Source organism: Acipenser ruthenus, chromosome 51 (genome assembly GCF_902713425.1).
Source record: "Acipenser ruthenus chromosome 51, fAciRut3.2 maternal haplotype, whole genome shotgun sequence".
Lineage (NCBI taxonomy): Eukaryota > Metazoa > Chordata > Actinopteri > Acipenseriformes > Acipenseridae > Acipenser > Acipenser ruthenus.
In genome coordinates this window covers 1,032,682-1,050,738 of record NC_081239.1, presented here as the reverse complement: position 1 = coordinate 1,050,738, position 18,057 = coordinate 1,032,682, and the positions used below count along the sequence as shown (strand labels likewise).

General features: G+C 39.8%; 1 protein-coding gene across 17 annotated transcripts in view; it reads right to left on the bottom strand.

The window, feature by feature from the left end:
- LOC117398528 (neurexin-2-like) overlaps positions 1-18,057 on the bottom strand; it is a 420,078-nt gene that overhangs the window by 250,409 nt on the left and 151,612 nt on the right. For all 17 annotated transcript variants that reach the window (XM_059015985.1, XM_059015996.1, XM_059015998.1 and 14 more), the window contains one exon: positions 4,200-4,501. In XM_059015985.1, the coding sequence (XP_058871968.1) occupies positions 4,200-4,501 (302 nt within the window). The remainder of the gene's footprint in view (positions 1-4,199; positions 4,502-18,057) is intronic.

The window sequence follows — 18,057 nt, the reverse complement described above, 5'->3', positions numbered from 1 at the left end:
ACTGGCTTTTATTTTTATTTACTTGTTTGTTTTGCATCCCAACCATAAAAACCCTGTTTAAATGTGATAAGGATGCAATATCTTTTTTTTTTTTCTTCCAGAATGCATTTAACTCAATTCGCATGTTTATGAGAAATCGGAGAAAAAGGCCCTCCTGAGGTGAGAATAAAAAAAAAAAATCCTGTCTCGCTTCGAGCTGAAGTGATGCTGGCAGAATGCAAATTGACATGTTGAGCAAAATAATAATAATAATAATATTCTGGCCTCACCTACACGGAGGAATAGACAGTGGGGGAGCTGTCCATTACAATGGTTCTGAAATGTGTTTCTAATTGTGTTCCCTCACCGCAGTAATCCCCACAACAGCTCAGGAGAACTGAAGGTCAGTGGGCGTCCTCCGATCCCCAAGCCAATCACCTCTTTACACCCAGGAGCTCCAAAGCAGGTGTGAGCTACCGCTCCCTGGAGGAAAAGCCCAGCAGGTGTCTTGACTGAGCTCACCAGGCGTCTGACCAGTTGGGTCTGCTGTAACAGTGCCTGATAATTTTACATCCTTAACCTATCGCCACAGCCAGTGCTCCCTGTGGAATCCCCAGCGAAGATCAGCGACTTCACACAGCCAGGAACCTGTGCTCCCCTGACTGTATGACTCTCCCTGCACACTAAGCAGTCATGTCTTTACCAGGGAAGACTTCCAGGGATCCCTAAGGTAATGATTTAATATATACGGATACGCCATGATCGTCCATGGAATACTTATACTTAACTTACAAGTAAAAAGCATGGAAAGAAACCTTAAATGAAACAGCTGAGTTCAGAGAATTACACTCATGTGCAAATGTATTAGAACACCTCAAGATTTGTCATTGATATCCTTTATATACCTGCCTGCATGAAAACCTCTGGGTGTGAGAATTTCAATTTCCGCTCAGTAATCAGTGATATAGAAACAACAGGCTCTCATGTGTGAAAATATACATTGATTAGGCATCTTAAACAACTTCTAAACAGTCTCCTGCATTTTATCATGTGTGTTTCTTTTCTCTTACTATTTTTAATGAACTGCATGCGCGGCCTATTCAAGTCATCAATAAAATGAGACAATCGCTATTTTTACCATTTACCATTTTCAGTCCCAGTGGCTTGATTTCATATGCACAACAAATCAAAACCACAGAAGCAAAGGGGTGTTCTAATACATGTGCACACTGCTGTACTCGGTAAGGATACTCAAGCTGCTTCAGGCTCATTGCTGTGCGACGGTGATGAATGAGTTAACGACACCCCATCATCGGGCCGCGCTGAGAAGATTAGTCTGGTTGCTAGGCAACTAATTACAGGAAGACAGAGCAGCGACAGGAGGGAGAATATTGATTCGGCTGCGTTTGTGCACTTCAGCTTAGCTTTCTGCTGGAAAGAGGTAATTGTAGCAGTTGAGTTGGATGAGAGTGAGGCTGTTACAAGAAAAGACTACTAATTAAGAACTTTTAACTGACACACTTGGTCCAAGAAGCAATTTTCTTTCTTTAATAGGGATCATTAAAGTGGCAGAAATGATCTCTAAAATGTTTTATTATAGTGTTCAAAAATCCAAATATGTCCATGCTAATACAATTGAAGCTGGCACAAGTACTTAAAGGCCTATTTTTTTTAAACCAAAAACCAAAGTTACTGACATTCTCTGATACTGAAGAGATTTGAAATTCAATCTGCTGTTAAATTCAAAAGGAACATTGTTTAAGGTTTTGTATTATTCATTATTATTCAAAATGGATTTGAAATTCACCATTCAAAACACATGCCTAATTTATTGTGATCAAAATGACTCTTGATGTTTTTGGTCTATTTTAGTTGTAAAAACCTGATATTTGATTTATTCAACTGTGTGTCCCCTCATTGACCAGGAGAGAGGGAGGTCCATTCTGTGTATAATAATAATAATAATAATAATAATAATAATAATAATAATAATAATAATAATAAAGTGTGCATAACAATTACTATAGCTTGCTTTGATCCCTGCTGCAAAGGTGCAGTACCTATACTGTCCACAAAAAGGCGCTCTTTCCCTCTACCTGATTCCATAAGGCTATGCTTTCAGTGCACATAAAAATATCTCTACATAAGATCAACCTCTGCTAGCCATTAAATGCAGTTTCTTAGCTGATAAGGGTTATTAATTTGCTTCATTAAAGCACACAGAAAGCAGACTTAATTCAGTCCCACAATGATAAATAGATCTGAAAAGCATGCATTGAGCAATTAAACTACTCAGGGTCACGGTGAAGTCATTTTGCGAGCTAACCAGAGATTTCACATTGTATGACCAATAAAAAAAAAGTTGTTCCCAAATGAGAACATGCCTGTTTCTGAAGCAGTAAAAGGTTACAGTAACCTTTCACATAAGAACGGAACCTGCCATTTGAGAAGGAAGAAAAAGGTTAGGGTTATTAGAGCATTTCATCACCAGAACACACATCACCTTGGGATGATTTACATCACAGATGGTGCAGCATTTTAACACAAGAAAGCATTCACCCCCAACCCAAAGAACATTTAGGGCAGGACTCATTGTTGCCCATCCGGTTCCTAGTACCTGATTCATCTCACATCTCGTAAAGGATCCCATTGATTCAACCACATGAATACCATGTGTAGAGAAGTGTTTTGCCCTGTGTACTAAATCTCCACTTCATTTCCATTTAGGTTGCGATTTCTGTGTCTCCTAAGATTTGAAAGACTTCAATCAAGCTCTCCCTAAGTTTTCTTTGTTCAAGGCTAAAGTAATTCTCTTCTTCGTAGATCATTCATTCCCTGTAATTAATCTGGTTGTTCTTCGTTGGACTCTCTCCAAGGCAGCAATGACCTTCTAGTAATTTGGTAACAAAAACTGAACATTCAGAGTGTGGTCTCATCAATGCGTTACACAAAATCTAACATGCTTTGATTTGTACACTTCTGACTATATAGCCAAGCATTCGGTTAGCCTTTTTCATTCCTTCCCACACTGTCTGCAGAGACTCTGTGACAACACTGATTTTATGTGAGATAGTATTTAATGTTATATACACTGTCTACCCCTAACAGTGTATATCATTCTTAAACAGAGGAACCTGAAGTTGCTATATACACTAGAGAATAAGCCTTGCATTGCATAGCAGATCAATGGTTTATACTGAGCACAATTAAATATATGGTCAAACAAAACTAGTATGCTTTCTGTATATAAGAAAAAAAGAACACTAAATTGCATTTAAATGCTGCATCACCTGTAAATTACCTGTGGTGTGTATGTATGTCTGTGTGTGTGTGTGTGTGTGTGTGTGTGTGTGTGTGTGTGTGTGTGTGTACGCTACCATCCTTCTTACAGTGCATTGGAGATACAAATAGAGACACACACACACAGTTAAATTCTCAGATTGTCTTATAGTGGCGCACTTAATGGCAGCAATATGACCAATTGATCAAGTTCCTCAATGGGGGATGAATGGCTCACAACAGCAAACATATTAGTGCAGATAATAATAAGCTAATCAAAGTTTAGACTTGGTCATCTAGTTTGAGCGTGTTGCGATTTTAATTGGACTGCTCCACTGTCCAGTAGACCCCATTTAAAAGGGTAGAGGAGCTAATTTAACTATGTAGGGCTGCATATTTAAATTGGGAACACACATCAATAAACATGAACACATAAAATGATTGGGAATGGAACCAGATTGAGATGTCTTGATGCACTTAATGGCTTTCTTGCCTAAACCTCTCATCTTGACTGTTATTCTGGATGAGAAATGCATTAGAAATTCATGCCAAGAGGCCCAATATAAAGGACATTATTGCAGGAACAGAAAATGGATTTGATTGTGTTTCCCTGGGCAAAATGAATTACAGGAACCCTATGACCAAGTCTAAACATATTCTCCTTGGAAATAATGTGCAAATCAGGGGCTGAAATGGCTACCGATGGGGATATCAATTTAGATCCAGAATGTAAGGCCAGTTTAACAGAATTGTTAATCGGAGCTCAGTTTAGATGAAGGGGCTATTCCAAATAAGGAGGTAAAGTAGAAGGTCAACTTAAATCAAAATTGACACCCAATTAAGAAGCCACTACAAGGTCTGGCAGGCAACGGTTCGGCTTCAGTATGGAAGAGATGGGAGGGGAGGGTGGTGGGGAGTGGGGGAGCCCAGGGCGCAGTTACCTGGCGCAGGTTCCTCGTCACTCGCACATCGTGCCAGTTGTTGTCATTGAACTTGCCGTTCACCGGTTCCACCAGCGCTTCGAAGGCCCCGGATCCCAGGTTGATGACCAGCCACACCGCTCCACTCTTCAGGGACAGGTTGACGTAGTCGGCCGACTTGCCCGTGTGCAGCATGAGGCCGTTGCGCTGCAGCGTGCGGAACGACAGCGTGATCTCGTCCGTGCTGCTCTGGATGGGGTTGTGGGACAAGTCGTAGCAGAAAAACTCGTTGCCCTTGAAGGTCGCCACCGATTCTTCTTTCCCTGTAAAGAGAGATAAGGAGGTGTAGCAGGGGATAGAAACACGCAAGAGAAATCAACCCCCATTAAAGATTTGACATGCCATCCAGCTCATGGTACCCCTGCTCATAAACTAGCTTGTGGGTTAGTGGAGAGACTAAACATTTTTTTAGTCTTTATACTTAGTATATATTTTCCAGGACAAACAAAATACAAAATAACACAATTATTACTTATTACTTCATCCTCTTGTGTCTTCTTTGCTACTATGGAGCTGCAAAATGCTAAATACAGCAACAAAAAGAAAAGCTTCAGTAACATTCTGCATCAGCACCGCTGCCTTCTACAGTTAGAAAATGGCCACTGCATGCTCAGATGATGCGTAAATAACAGGAACAAACTCTGGGCTGTGCGATGATGCCCGTGGGACTGCGCTGTAATGATGGGAAACAGGCACTAAATCATCATTAAACAGGGCCCATCCTTCTTCAAGACAAGCAATAAACTAGTCAGTTCACAACAGGCAGCCAGGGGAACGTACTCTTGGTTTTTATGCACACTATTTTCAGACCACTATAACATCCACCCACTCCCACTTCAGTACTCTGATGCCCATGATCCATTTCACCCTCAAACACTGTCATACAGTATAGCAGAATATAACAGAGTATAACATAATATACTATGCCATACCATACTGTAATAGAATACAATTATGCTATCTAGTCCTGCAGGACTCTCTAATAAAAGCCCAATATCCACTCCTCAATTATTTGTCTCAAGATCTGAGCTCAACACATGGTCTCCAATAATATAATACAAATTATTCCCTGTTTTGTCTGTGATTATATTAAATCGGTCAAAACAAAAACCATACATATAATGTAACAAATCACAATATATTATAATATAATACAATATAATTCTGCTCTCCACACTTTTGTGCTCTAATGTTTTCCACCTTACAGCTCCTTTTTAAATCAGGCAGCCTTTAAGGATGTGGATTAATTGCTCGGTTCAATCAGGGTAAAATTGCCATCAATAAGCGATCAATACAATTGATTACTGTTAAATGCATGTTGATGGGAGCTGAAAAAAGTCAATAGCTGAGCCCTACATGCCACAGTTCATCACGTTACAACAATACGCTGCTCCAGTTAGTATTACAATACAATACACATTTATTTATATATAGTGTCTTTCACACCATGGCATCCCAGAGCGCTGTAGAAAGTTAAAAACAACAGAAGAGAGCTCACATGTACAATACACTCTCCAGCTACAACCAATTATATAAAAGCACTTCGAAAAAGTATTCAATTTAGACTTAAACGAATCCAATGTTTCAACCTGCCTAATAATGTCAACCAGGGTGGAGTTCCACAAACGAGGAGCACAACATCAAAAAAGCTGCATCTCCAGTTGATTTAAGACGTTTTTGGTTTTTTTTAACAACTAAGAGCATTTTCTGATCTCAAGGCATGAACAGGAATATACAGTAGCTCCCGGAGATAGGATGGTCCTAATCCATGAAGGGCCTTATAAACTCAGAAGCATTAACACAGGCAACTGAATTCCAAAACAATGCATTCAGTCACATATTTCTAGGATTTCTCTATGGCTAATAAGTCATCTGATTATTTCCATGGGTGGCTTAAAACCTTACCACTTATGCCAGATCATACTAAGAACATTTAATAGGGCCATAAAAGTCGTTATCACATGCGGTACTGTGCTGTGCATACAGATCTGTATTAGAGACTCTACCTTTAACAAAGGCACTGCACGATCACCGGTTGACGCAAATGATCCATGAAGTACAAAGCGAGGCATGTTGAGCATTAGCAGTGGGATTAAGGCTCTCAAGCACTGGCTATTTTCAAGAGAAAAGCTGAGAGGCATGCTGGTTTACTGGTCACGATGGTAAGAGTATTGCAGGACAGTAAACAGGCTGCACTTAGAAGCCTGTCTGACTCAAATGCAAATTGCCAACACCTCACTAGAGATGCTCACAAACTCATTTTTCAAGTGACCAGATCTAATTCCACATCCATTTAGCAACACAAGTCTCAAACACTGCTTTCCATTTCAAAATATCTGCCTTTGGTTAAAGAAAGTTTGAATTTTTATTTTAAGAAATCTGTTGCGCTTGCACTTCCTAGGTCTTCCGCGTCTTGTCATTGGCTGAGAGCACTTCAGTCAATAGGGGAAGCAGCTGGTTGGTTAATGATGTCAGGTATGAATGACACCTGTTTTATTTGCTGTGATTTTCCTTGGTTTTCTCCACCCTGGCCCTGGTCTGGTCAGAAGCAAAGAAGACATTGAAAATAACTTCAATTAGCAAAGCCCCTGAGTGGGCTCAAAAATATACACAGTGATTAATTACAGTATCTTGCAAGCCGCTGAAAAATACTTGTCAAAAAAGCAGCAAGCATAGTCATTAACAACGCACCATATTATTAATTCATTCTTATTATCAATGAGTCATTTAGCAGACACTTTTATCCAAAGTGACTTACAGAAACTAGGGGGTGAACTATGCATCACAACTGCTGCTGCAGAGTCACTCTCCAATAGGACCTTGTTTGTTTTACGTCTCATCCGAAGGACGGAGCACAAGGAGGTTCAGTGACTTGCTCAGGGTCACACGCAGTGAGTCAGTGGCTGAGCTGGGATTGAACCTCAAAGCCCCTTTCTTTAACCACTGGACCACCAAGCTTTCTATAGAAAAAAATGGCATCTTATTCGTTTTGTTTGGGGTTTACAAGTTAACAGTAGTGACCTACACTGAATCAGTCATGATGTCCATGGTCAGATGGATCAGATTTCTGTCCTGTTTCTTTTATAAGCTGGTTAGAAATGAGGCAGGCTCTTAGCTGTCCCATCAAACAGACATATGTTCTTTTTTTTTAAAAAGATTTTAAATTATGGTACCGGTGAATGAGCCGTAAAAAAGCACCCTTTTCTTAGCTCACTGATATTTCAATGTTCAGTTCAGCGAGCCTGTTATTTAGTACTCACATCCCAGTAGTCCTAAGGGACGGGGTGGGAAGGGGGGGGGGCATGACTGAAATCTGATGGTTTTCACTTTTTATGCGTTTTCTTCCATTTCATTTCCAAAGTAATTTCCCATTAGTCTTCTGACCTGGGACCAAACAAACAAGGCAAACCTTTTGCTTAAAGAAAAAAAAAATAATAATAATCATATGAAACTGTACTAGGCCATAAAAGGACTGCAATAAATCAAAATGCCTCCAGGCTCCAGACTACTACTGCTGAAGCACAATGCTAGGGTTACACTTGGCTAAGCAACAATGATTGCTTGTGCATGTTATAACACACTGCAGAAATCATAGCTGTATTTTAATGCGGGACCATAGTTTATTTTAGGGGGTATCAAAAGCTTTTAAAAATCATATTTCATATTAGTCCAATTTGTTTCCTTTTGTAGCGGAGATCACAAATGGTTAGGATTGGGGCTTGCTGTCTCTCCAAATCTCCAACCCTCTGGTAGCGTAGCTAGTGTCCTATGCATGTTGTGTGTAATATATTTGATATTTAGAAAACTAAATGGGTCCATCCTAATATTATTCGGAATGTCTAGAACCAATAGAAAATCTACTGGGACCAGTACAAATTCTACTGCCAGTAAGAAACTCCAAAAGGTCTGCTTCCAGTAGTTTATCAGGGTGTGTTGCATTCACGAGGCAAAGCCGAGTGGCTTCAGACACCCGGGGAGTGGTGATACTTGGGTATATCACACACCCATTAAATATCCCTCCGCCTAAACTGAGTGAAGAAAAAATAGTTCCATATATAACTTTAAAAAAAATAAAACAAAAAAAAGCTTTCATTAAAAAGAATTTATAGATGTTGAATTGAACATTGCCATTGCAAGTGCAGGGTTTGTTCATTACATTTTAAAGTAGAATATTATTGACCATTTTCATCATGACACAGCACAAAGGAGTCTGTCTTTAAATCATTTAGACCCTCACACCTGCAACAGTGTCAGGTGTTATCTGGGGTAGTGAGGTATCCATACCAGATTTGTGCTACAGCTTCACAGTGGCCAGAAAGACTTTATTTGCATTATGGAACACCTGTACTTATCAAACTGACTTTTCAGTTTATGGCTGGACAACGTGGAGAACTACCTGTTATGAAACTATTTCAAACAATGCAGAGCACAGCAGAAGAGATGATACCATCGAGAGAAAAGGTACGGCAGGAATTGTTGAAATGCATTTATAAATATTCAGCGTCAGATCACACACAGCTGCGCAGGGGTGGAACCAATAGCAGCAGGCAGGCAGACCGACCAGAGAAGAACGGACTGAAAAGGGATAGCGGCAACAAAATATCCATAAAACCACCAAAGGCTCTTTTAAGAGCGACCCAAATCTTTTTATAAAAAAGCTGAACGCTATCTACTATTTATTTCCAGAACGGGATATGGAAACGCCGTAGTTTACGGAGAAGGAGCAGAGAGCGATCAGAATGTCGAGTTTTGAATTAATTTGAATACTTTTGCCTTTTTCCCTCACTACTCTAATTAATCATTGGTGTCCGATTCAGTATTCAATATCTCGTGCACACATAAGTTTCCCAAAAGGTCAACAAATTATCCGCGGCTCCCTGACGAGTTTTATCTCTGAAATACAGTACACACACAAACACGCAGGCACGCACGCACACAAACACACATAGACGCATGCATCAGTCTAAAACCCAGTGGAGCAGAAGTTAAGACGGCACGCAACAGATGTGAAGATGCATTTCTTAGTATAAACAGCAGAAGGGTGCCGATTCTGTAAAATGAGTTCTCCTGGGGCAGTTACTCAAAGCTAACAGCAAACATATTTTGCCTCACTGAAACAAAAGACTGTGATGGACTTTCTCAAGGTTCAAAAGAACGACTTGCAGCAGTGCATTGTTTAAAGAAAAAAAAACGCTTCTGTTGGTACGTATTTTGTTGAAATGTAAGAAAGTTAATTACACAGCTGGCTTCTTTATTTAGTTTTATAGTAAAAAGAAAATAATAGAATTGTATTTTTTGTTTGAAATCCCAGAAAATTAGTAACACTTACCTACCATTACTTAATATTAATGCGAGGAATAAATTAGCGATAATACCTTTGTAAGCTCTGATGGGCTGCCTATGTTATTCCTGTCATAAAATGTCTTATTATCTTGCAGCTTTGTAGTATTTTTATTATTTAGAGAGAGAGAGAGAGAGAGAGAGAGAGAGAGAGAGAGAGAGAGAGAGAGAGAGAGAGAGAGAGGGGGGGGGGGAGGGAGAGAGAGAGAGAGAGAGAGGAGAGAGAGAGAGAGAGAGGAGAGAGAGAGAGGGGGGGAGAGGGAGAGAGAGAGAGAGAGGAGAGAGAGAGAGAGAGAGGAGAGAGGAGAGAGAGAGAGGAGAGAGAGGAGAGAGAGAGGAGAGGGAGAGAGAGAGAGAGAGAGAGAGAGAGAAAGAGAGAGAGAAATATTACAGTGCATTTCATTATCTTTATGACAGTCGTGGCTTTTAATATTGTATTTTATCTTTCAATTTCTAGCCTTAAGAAGTCTTAAAGATCCAAAAACGTAAGGAGACTATACAAATAACTGAATCTAAAGGGCTTAGATAAAAAAAAAATACAAAAAACTAGAATACAATTTAAAAAGTGTGGATAAAGATAGGTGTTATGCTGAGGACAGACTGGCATTAATAGTTAAATATTGATCTGCCGAAATCACATTTTCAAAACCTACATAATTACAATCCTAGAAACAAGGAGAGTTGATTTTAATAAGCAGGACTGATCTCAAGACACTCCCACACGAACCCAAACCTGCAATTTCCTTTCTGGGAAACAGAATCAAAATAACACATAACAATATAAAGACAGGCCCGTGACAGACGACTACAAAGTACACAGGGAGGACCCGAAACAACTGTCTATGAAGATGACACTGTCAGACATCTATTTACATGAAGAGGGAGGCTTTTTTTAAAGAAAGATGTTAATGACAACTGTGATAGGTCAGCGTTACCGGCAGGAAGACTTAGAGACAAGATAACTGCAGTTTGACCACCATTGGGCACTTTAATAACAGTGCAGTAAACGATCAAAAACACATCAACAAAACAAAAGGCACAATGGCCAAAACAAACAGTTATATTAAAACCTATGACTGGAGCCTGATGAATCATCATTTATTGAATGTACTGCTCCAGCCACGTCCCCACATGTTTTCTGGCAGGGAGGAATTTGACCTTCTCCCTGCCAACCCAATCTTCCTCACACACATTACACCTGAGCAACAGCAGGCTTTCACCCGGCACAACGTCAAAAACACGCTTTGGAAATCTTTCGGAAATATACCAATAAGAATATGTTAAACCTACATCGCTACTGTAAAAACAGAATACGAATTTAGAACTGCAGCTCTGGCCAAAAGTTTAGCAATCACCAGAATTTTAGGATTGAGACATAATTAAAAAAAAACCTGTATGAACATAATTTAGATATTTTATTTAACAACGTGTAATCAAAGAAACTGCTAAATTATATTGCAAAGGAGTCTACAGGCAGCCATAATAGTAGTACAGTATTTCATGTCAGATTTCGAAATGTCACATACGAAAAACAAATTCTATGTAGTGAAATGGATCCTATTTATTTCTGCTTAATAAAATGCATTCTTTTGCACAATGCATTTGAAGTGAATACGATCACAGTCCCTCCTGAATACAAGCAGCACTGGTTCTGCAAAGAGTTAAAGACAGTTATTGCTGTTGCTTAAGCCCCAGGGCTTTTCTATAAAGAACACGGTAGCATCCCAATGCGTTAGTGTCAGTCTTATATGATGTTAGCCTGGGTCGACAGGGGTAGAGAGGGTAGAGGGGGGAGGGGGCTGTTATGAAACCGTCACCCTTTTCCCAGGCATGCCACGTTTTTGTGCCACGGCTAATCAAGACAAGAGTCGGATTTCTTCTGCTCCGTTGGGACACTAGACTGAGCTGCTAACACCCCCTTAGAGGGCCTGCACCCCCCCCCCCCCCCCCCGAACCTCCCTGCCTAAAGCGGAGCGCTAACTGGCTATTATCTGTTGCGAGCTTGAATGTGACTTTGTCTGGCCATCCCTACAGGCCCCTGCCAAGCTCGGATCCTAATTCCAGGCGACATCTTAACATCGGAGGCTACTGACTAATTAAAGCCTGCATGTAAATATTCTGTCTCTCTCTCCATCTCTCTCTCTCATGCCATCTTTCCTCGGTCAGCAGTTTGGAATTCAACGCCCCGAGAATATTTTTATATTTCGGTCACACAAAAACGGATGTCGGGTTCGTGTATGCTTTTGTGGGTGTTGTATAGTTTTGCATAGCATTTTTTGGATTGTATATTCTGTAGTACTGCTCTCAATTATAATTCTATTTTCCACATCTTGTACTTGATTTTACTCCTAAAGGTAACCATATTCACTTTTTTTGTAATTCCTCTTCTTATTTGAAATTGTTCTTATCCATTTATTTTACTTACTACTTGCTCTTAATGGAATTTACTCAAATTTCTTTACTATAAGTTTAACTGCTGTTAGTTGAAATCGCTCTCAAACATTATTTACTGTATTTATATTCTCTTATTTGTTTTTTTCTCTTATTTACTACTGACTTTATTGTATTTTATAACTGCACTTATCTGTAATGTGATATTTTGTGATGAGATATTTTGTAACAACTGTAAGTCGCCCTGGATAAGGGTGTCTGCTAATACATAAATAATAATAGTCAAGCATACAGTGAGTGGGGTTCTGGGTCCCTTGGAAAGGTTACAGCAGTACATTTACACTGTTGCATTAACCATAGTTTGCCAAGTTTTTAAATGTGCTTTACCATGCTATTTAATCTGAAGTACAATCTCTTTCCTTTTATTTTTATTAAATGTATAAACAAAATAAAAAGCCAGCGTTTGCAGACTATACCATACTTGCTTTACAATGCTTAGCTATGATTTACCATGCTATCGCTATGCTTTATTACACTTTGCTGTGTAATTCAATCATTTTCAATTCATTCTTTGCCAGCAGCTGACCAAATGCAGCCGGGAGAATTTCCAAGCTAAGGACAAGCCCAGCAAATAAAACATCAATCAAACCTGTCGCTGTCCTATTGACTTTGGATATCTCTGCCCCACTCAGTCACAGCGCAGTAAGTCAGAAACCACTCCTGCACTGAAAGTGGTGAAACATGTTGTATAATTAACAGGTTCCAATGAAGAACTCCAGTCAAACACTCTAAAAGGTGGTTTATCGAAGTATTATGTGCACTTCTGAAAAAATTAACAAACCATGTTTAAAAGCCTATAAAGCACTTACATTTAGTGAAGACTATATATATATATATATATATATATATATATATATATATATATATATATATATATATATATATAATTTTGATATTTGATTTAACACCATGTAATTAAATAAACTACAACACGATAGTCTACCGGAAGCCATACTATATGTTAGATTTTGAACTGCCACATTTTTCCATTTTTGTCAGTTTTTCATTAAGCATATGGAAAACTACATATGAGTTAATTCTATAGGGTGATGCAAAACTTTTGGCCAGAGCTGTACATGGAGGTGAGATACTGTTTGATGAACACCATACAGTATGTTCTACACTGCAGGACATAAGTAGTAGACTTAGATCTTTAAAAAGAAAAGCTAATGTTTTTGTGAAGCAATTTTAATCCATCAGGAACTGCAAAAAAGAAAGCAATGCTCCAGAGAGAAAAGCGCTCAGTAAAACTCGCTGGAGTAAAATCATTCTCAGAATCATATCGTAATCTTCCTTTTGAGAAGGTCATGGCTGTTGAGTCAGCTACAGTGGGAGCTGAATCCTTGAGAATCGAATGATTTTTCTTTACTGTATGTTGTCAAACTGACCGCCTTTATAGAGCTTGGCATTTAACTTTTCGATCTCTTTTTATGATATTTACCAGAGTTATTCCAGATCGACTTTACATTACATTTGTTGTGTCCTGAGTTGTCCCTATCGCAGCCATGGCTGTAACTAGCTATGAGGACACTGAGGTTGTGCCCTCTTATTTTTTTTTTTGCATCATAAATTCTGATGCTCAGATAAAGTGCTCTGTTGGTGTGCCATAGATCTAACATAGATTTGGAGGTTGAATAGTCAATACCAAGCAGTCATATAATACTGTCAGCTATAGCTTGAAACCTAAGTTTGACCTCGGTAGTATGTAGCTCTGGTTAGGGCCCTGATCACAATGTTATATTTTTAAACATATTGCCGACTCTTTTGAGGGATATGGGAAATACAATTCTCAACATTCTCGCCAGGAGAAAGAGAATTTTTCTTACAAGGATCGCAGTGCATCCAGATAATGTTCTGTTCCCACAATACACAACTCATTTCAAATCACCATTATTATTATTATTATTATTATTATTATTATTATTATTATTATTATTATTATTATTATTATTTGTTTATTTAGCAGACGCCTTTATCCAAGGCGACTTACAGAGACTAGGGTGTGTGAACAATGCATCAGCTGCAGAGTCACTTACAACTACGTCTCACCTGAAAGACGGAGCACAAGGAGGTGAAGTGACTTGCTCAGGGTCACACAATGAGTCAGTGGCTGAGGTGGGAGTTGAACCGGGGACCTTCTGGTTACAAGCCCGTTTCTTTAACCACTGGTCCACACAGCCTCCCATTGTTGCAGGAGGGGAAGCAGCTGATTGGGTAACGTTATCAGGTAACCAAGGAAGTGCAATACTAACTAAAAGCCTGTCTTGTGCAAACAGATTACTTTAAACGATTGCCATGCCAGATATCATGCTTCCAGTTAAAAATACGTTTCCAGTAACATTCCTTTCAGAGCTGCATATTTCAAACCTACAGCTTTGCATCACCTGGAATTTTAGGATTGAGACAAAACTAGATGAACATAATTTAGATATTTTATTTAACATCACGTCATCAAAGAAGCTACTTCGCAAAAGTCTACCGGAAGCCATATTAGTAGTACAGTATTTCATGTTACATTTTGTAAAGTTCGTGAAAAACTACAAAGCGGTGTGTAATTCAATATGTTAATGGTAACATTATTCAGCAGGTTTCATTCGACTTTATCAAGCAAAATTAGTTCATTCTATAGGGTGATGCAAAACTTTTGGCCACAGCTGTATATAATGATTAGAACATTTTTGAAATATTTTATTAGTCACTTTAATTACACACATGCCCAATAAAGGCAAGATTGAGACCAAAAACTTGGAATCCTCCAGAAACATGAAGCTAGCGAATAGGGGCCTCTAATGTCATTGGAGCTAACAGATCCACAGTGTCTCTCTGCACCCCAGAGGCATCACAGGTACCGATATAAGAGGCACAACAGGAGGTAAAACGTATCTTTAGAGAATGAAGCTTAGGTAGTTAAGAGACAGGGAGCAATTGGTGCATTATCACAGTTTCACACCCCCTGTAGGGTTCTTTGCAAAGATTTCCCTTCAACCGTCCCCCCTCTTAATGTGAATCTCAGCTCCCAACCCCTTAAGCTTGTGGCAGCTTGTTTGAAGTTTGTAGAGACCATACGTGCAATCAATATTTCATCACCGCAGAAAATACTACGCAGCTCTCTCCCTCCCCCTCCTTCTCATTCTCTCTCTCTCTCTCTCTCTCTCTCTTTCTCTCTCTCTCTCAATCCCTGCTTTACACTGCCATCTTTTCCCAGTGTATTGTAGTCAATTTTCCACAGCAAAATATATCCCTGAGCAGAATACAATCCACAGATTGAAGGGCACACCCATATTTAACACCTTTTTATTACAACTTTAAAACACTTAATCATCAGTCGTCTTTGTAATGTAATTACATCTTTGTCAATGTAATTTCTTTTAAACAGATGTGCGCCAATATAAACCAATGCCCCCCCCCCCCCGTCTTAATGCTTTTTAATAATAGTATTCTCAATGCAGCATTTTATTACTGTAATAATGTGCACTTGCATGTCTTGTCCTTGGAGACTCATAGAAAAATACTCGTTAACACTTTACATTAAGTGTCTCTAATTACTGTGTATTTACATAGTAGTTACTTAGTAAATACACGTGTACTTACACATAATTACAATGTTATTATGCATAGTTACAGTGTACTTAATGTGTAAATGTTTTCGCACGATATATGCAAGTACACAATTGTATCAAAAAAGGGTTAGGGTTAGGTTTGTATCATGCAAACTACATTTACACATTAAGTATATTGTAACTATGTATAATAATTATGTGTAAGTACAGATGTATTTACTAAGTTTGAAACGCTGGACTATACCACCTCCGATCCATACAGTAGTCCATGGGTTAACTGGACATATCTAACTTGATCTCCACTGTAGTACTGTAGGGGTCATGTTTAAACACAACATCAATGTACTGGCAGTTTGACCACCTTTAGAAAACCCACTGAGAGAATTAAAAGAATCGTATAGTGGAGATCAGTCAGCCATATATACTGGGCAGCTGAGGTCTGTAGCAGTAAACCTCAAACCAGTTGTCTTATTGAAAGAAATCAGCGATTCGTTTAGACAGCTGTTTTCTCAAGCCTCCTGGTATTTATTTCCAAAAGTATTTGAACCCCCTTTGACGGGGGGGGGGGGGGGGGGGGGGGGGGTGCAGTAATGGCTCTGTAGCTGGTGGTGGCTGACCTTTGCATGGAACGGCTCAGCCCTTTTCCATCGTTGCTACGGCAACCCTCGCCTGAGTAATGGCAGCCAGGTCTGGCTCAGAGACTCCGAGGTTGTTCCTTTGATAAATCTGCTACATCTGTGACTGTGATTTATACAACGGGCCAAGCGGTCACTAAATCAACAGACAAGGGCTCTCTGATAGCACACACAGTGAAGGAGGGGGTGAGGGAGGGGTCGCTTCTTATTGCTCTGCACCCAACGATAAACACAACAGATGTCCATTACCTGGCAGGCTTCTATATAGAGAAGCATGCAATTGCATTTGGTTAGTTGACCTAAGTGGTTCTTCTGCCTGGCGCTCCCAGTTACGGCTGCCCACGGCAACAGAACAGGGTGTTTCCACGGCAACCCGAGCGGCTGAGCGCGGCTATCTGGTCAGGTTGTGTATCTTATGATCAGCAGTGTGGAGTAGTGGTTAGGGGCCTGGACTCATGACCGGAGGGTCGTGGGTTCAATCTCAGGTGGAGGACACTGCTGCTGTACCCTTGAGCAAGGTTCTTTACCTAGATTGCTCCAGTAAAAACCCAACTGTATAAATGGGTAATTGTATGTAAAAAATAATGTGATATCTTGTAACAATTGTAAGTTGCCCTGGATAAGGGCGTCGGCTAAGAAATAAATAATAATAATAATAATAATAATAATAATATACTCAATGTAGCCATGAGTCATCACAAAGCCAGGAGTGGTTCTCAGGGTTTGTACATTGCGCATTAGCAATTAGCTGTTAACTGCCTGAATCCATGAGATCAACAGCCACAGATCCCTGTTCCTTGAATTAAGAAAGCTTTTTTAAAAAAGGGCATGCTGTGGTTTCATGTTACTGCGCATGTTATCGACTCCCATAATGCACCTTCAAAATGTCGAGGCATTTTGTATTACTGGCTTATTGTATTATTAGAATAGATCCCATTCTCCCATGGGCATATACTCAGATAAATTAACTCATAAGCAAGCCGCTGCTTTGGGTGCTGAAATGTAATAACAATCCTACGCAGGTCAACAAAGTGTGTTTGTGGAACTGTCCAGCGCGTCGGTGCTGAAATATACAATCAAACACAAAAGATGTGCCTTTGATGTCACCCATGAAGAAACAGTCGTGTGCAAATGTATTAGAACACCCCGTTGCTTCTGTATTAGAACACACCCTTGCTTCTGTATTAGAACACCCCATTGCTTCTGTATTAGAACACCCCATTGCTTCTATATCAGAACACCCCATTGTTTCTGTAGTTTTGATTTGTTGTGCAGATGAAATCAAACCACTGGAACTGAAAATCTGGGAAAATAGTCAAAATAGGCAAATTAGCGATCGTCACATTTAACTGATGATTTGAATAGGCCACACATGCAATTAATTTAAAATAGTCCGAGAAAATGGACACATAGCCACAAATGGTAAATGCATGAGTAAGCTACAGGAGCGGTCCGTAGCATGGGGTGCTGAAATCGCAATCTCATTAATATATGAATGCGGGATGGTTTGGCATGTCACGGGTACAGAGATGGCAGGAGGAGATTTTGGAAGCATACACCACAGAAAACCAGCCTCTCTCTTTCCTTGGCATGGCGATCCAACCACTACCAGCCACACACACTACCCCCCTGCTGCACCAAGTGGAATTGAATTAGCTGTTATTGGCAGTATTGTAATTCTGCATAGCTGATCTCCTGGGAAGCTGATGTATGCTGTTGCCCTCTCTCTCTCTCTCTCTCTCTCTCTCTCTCTCTCTCTCTCTCTCTCTCTCTCTCTCTCTCTCTCTCTCTCGCTCACTCTCTCTCTCCTCACTCTCTCTCTCGCTCACTCTC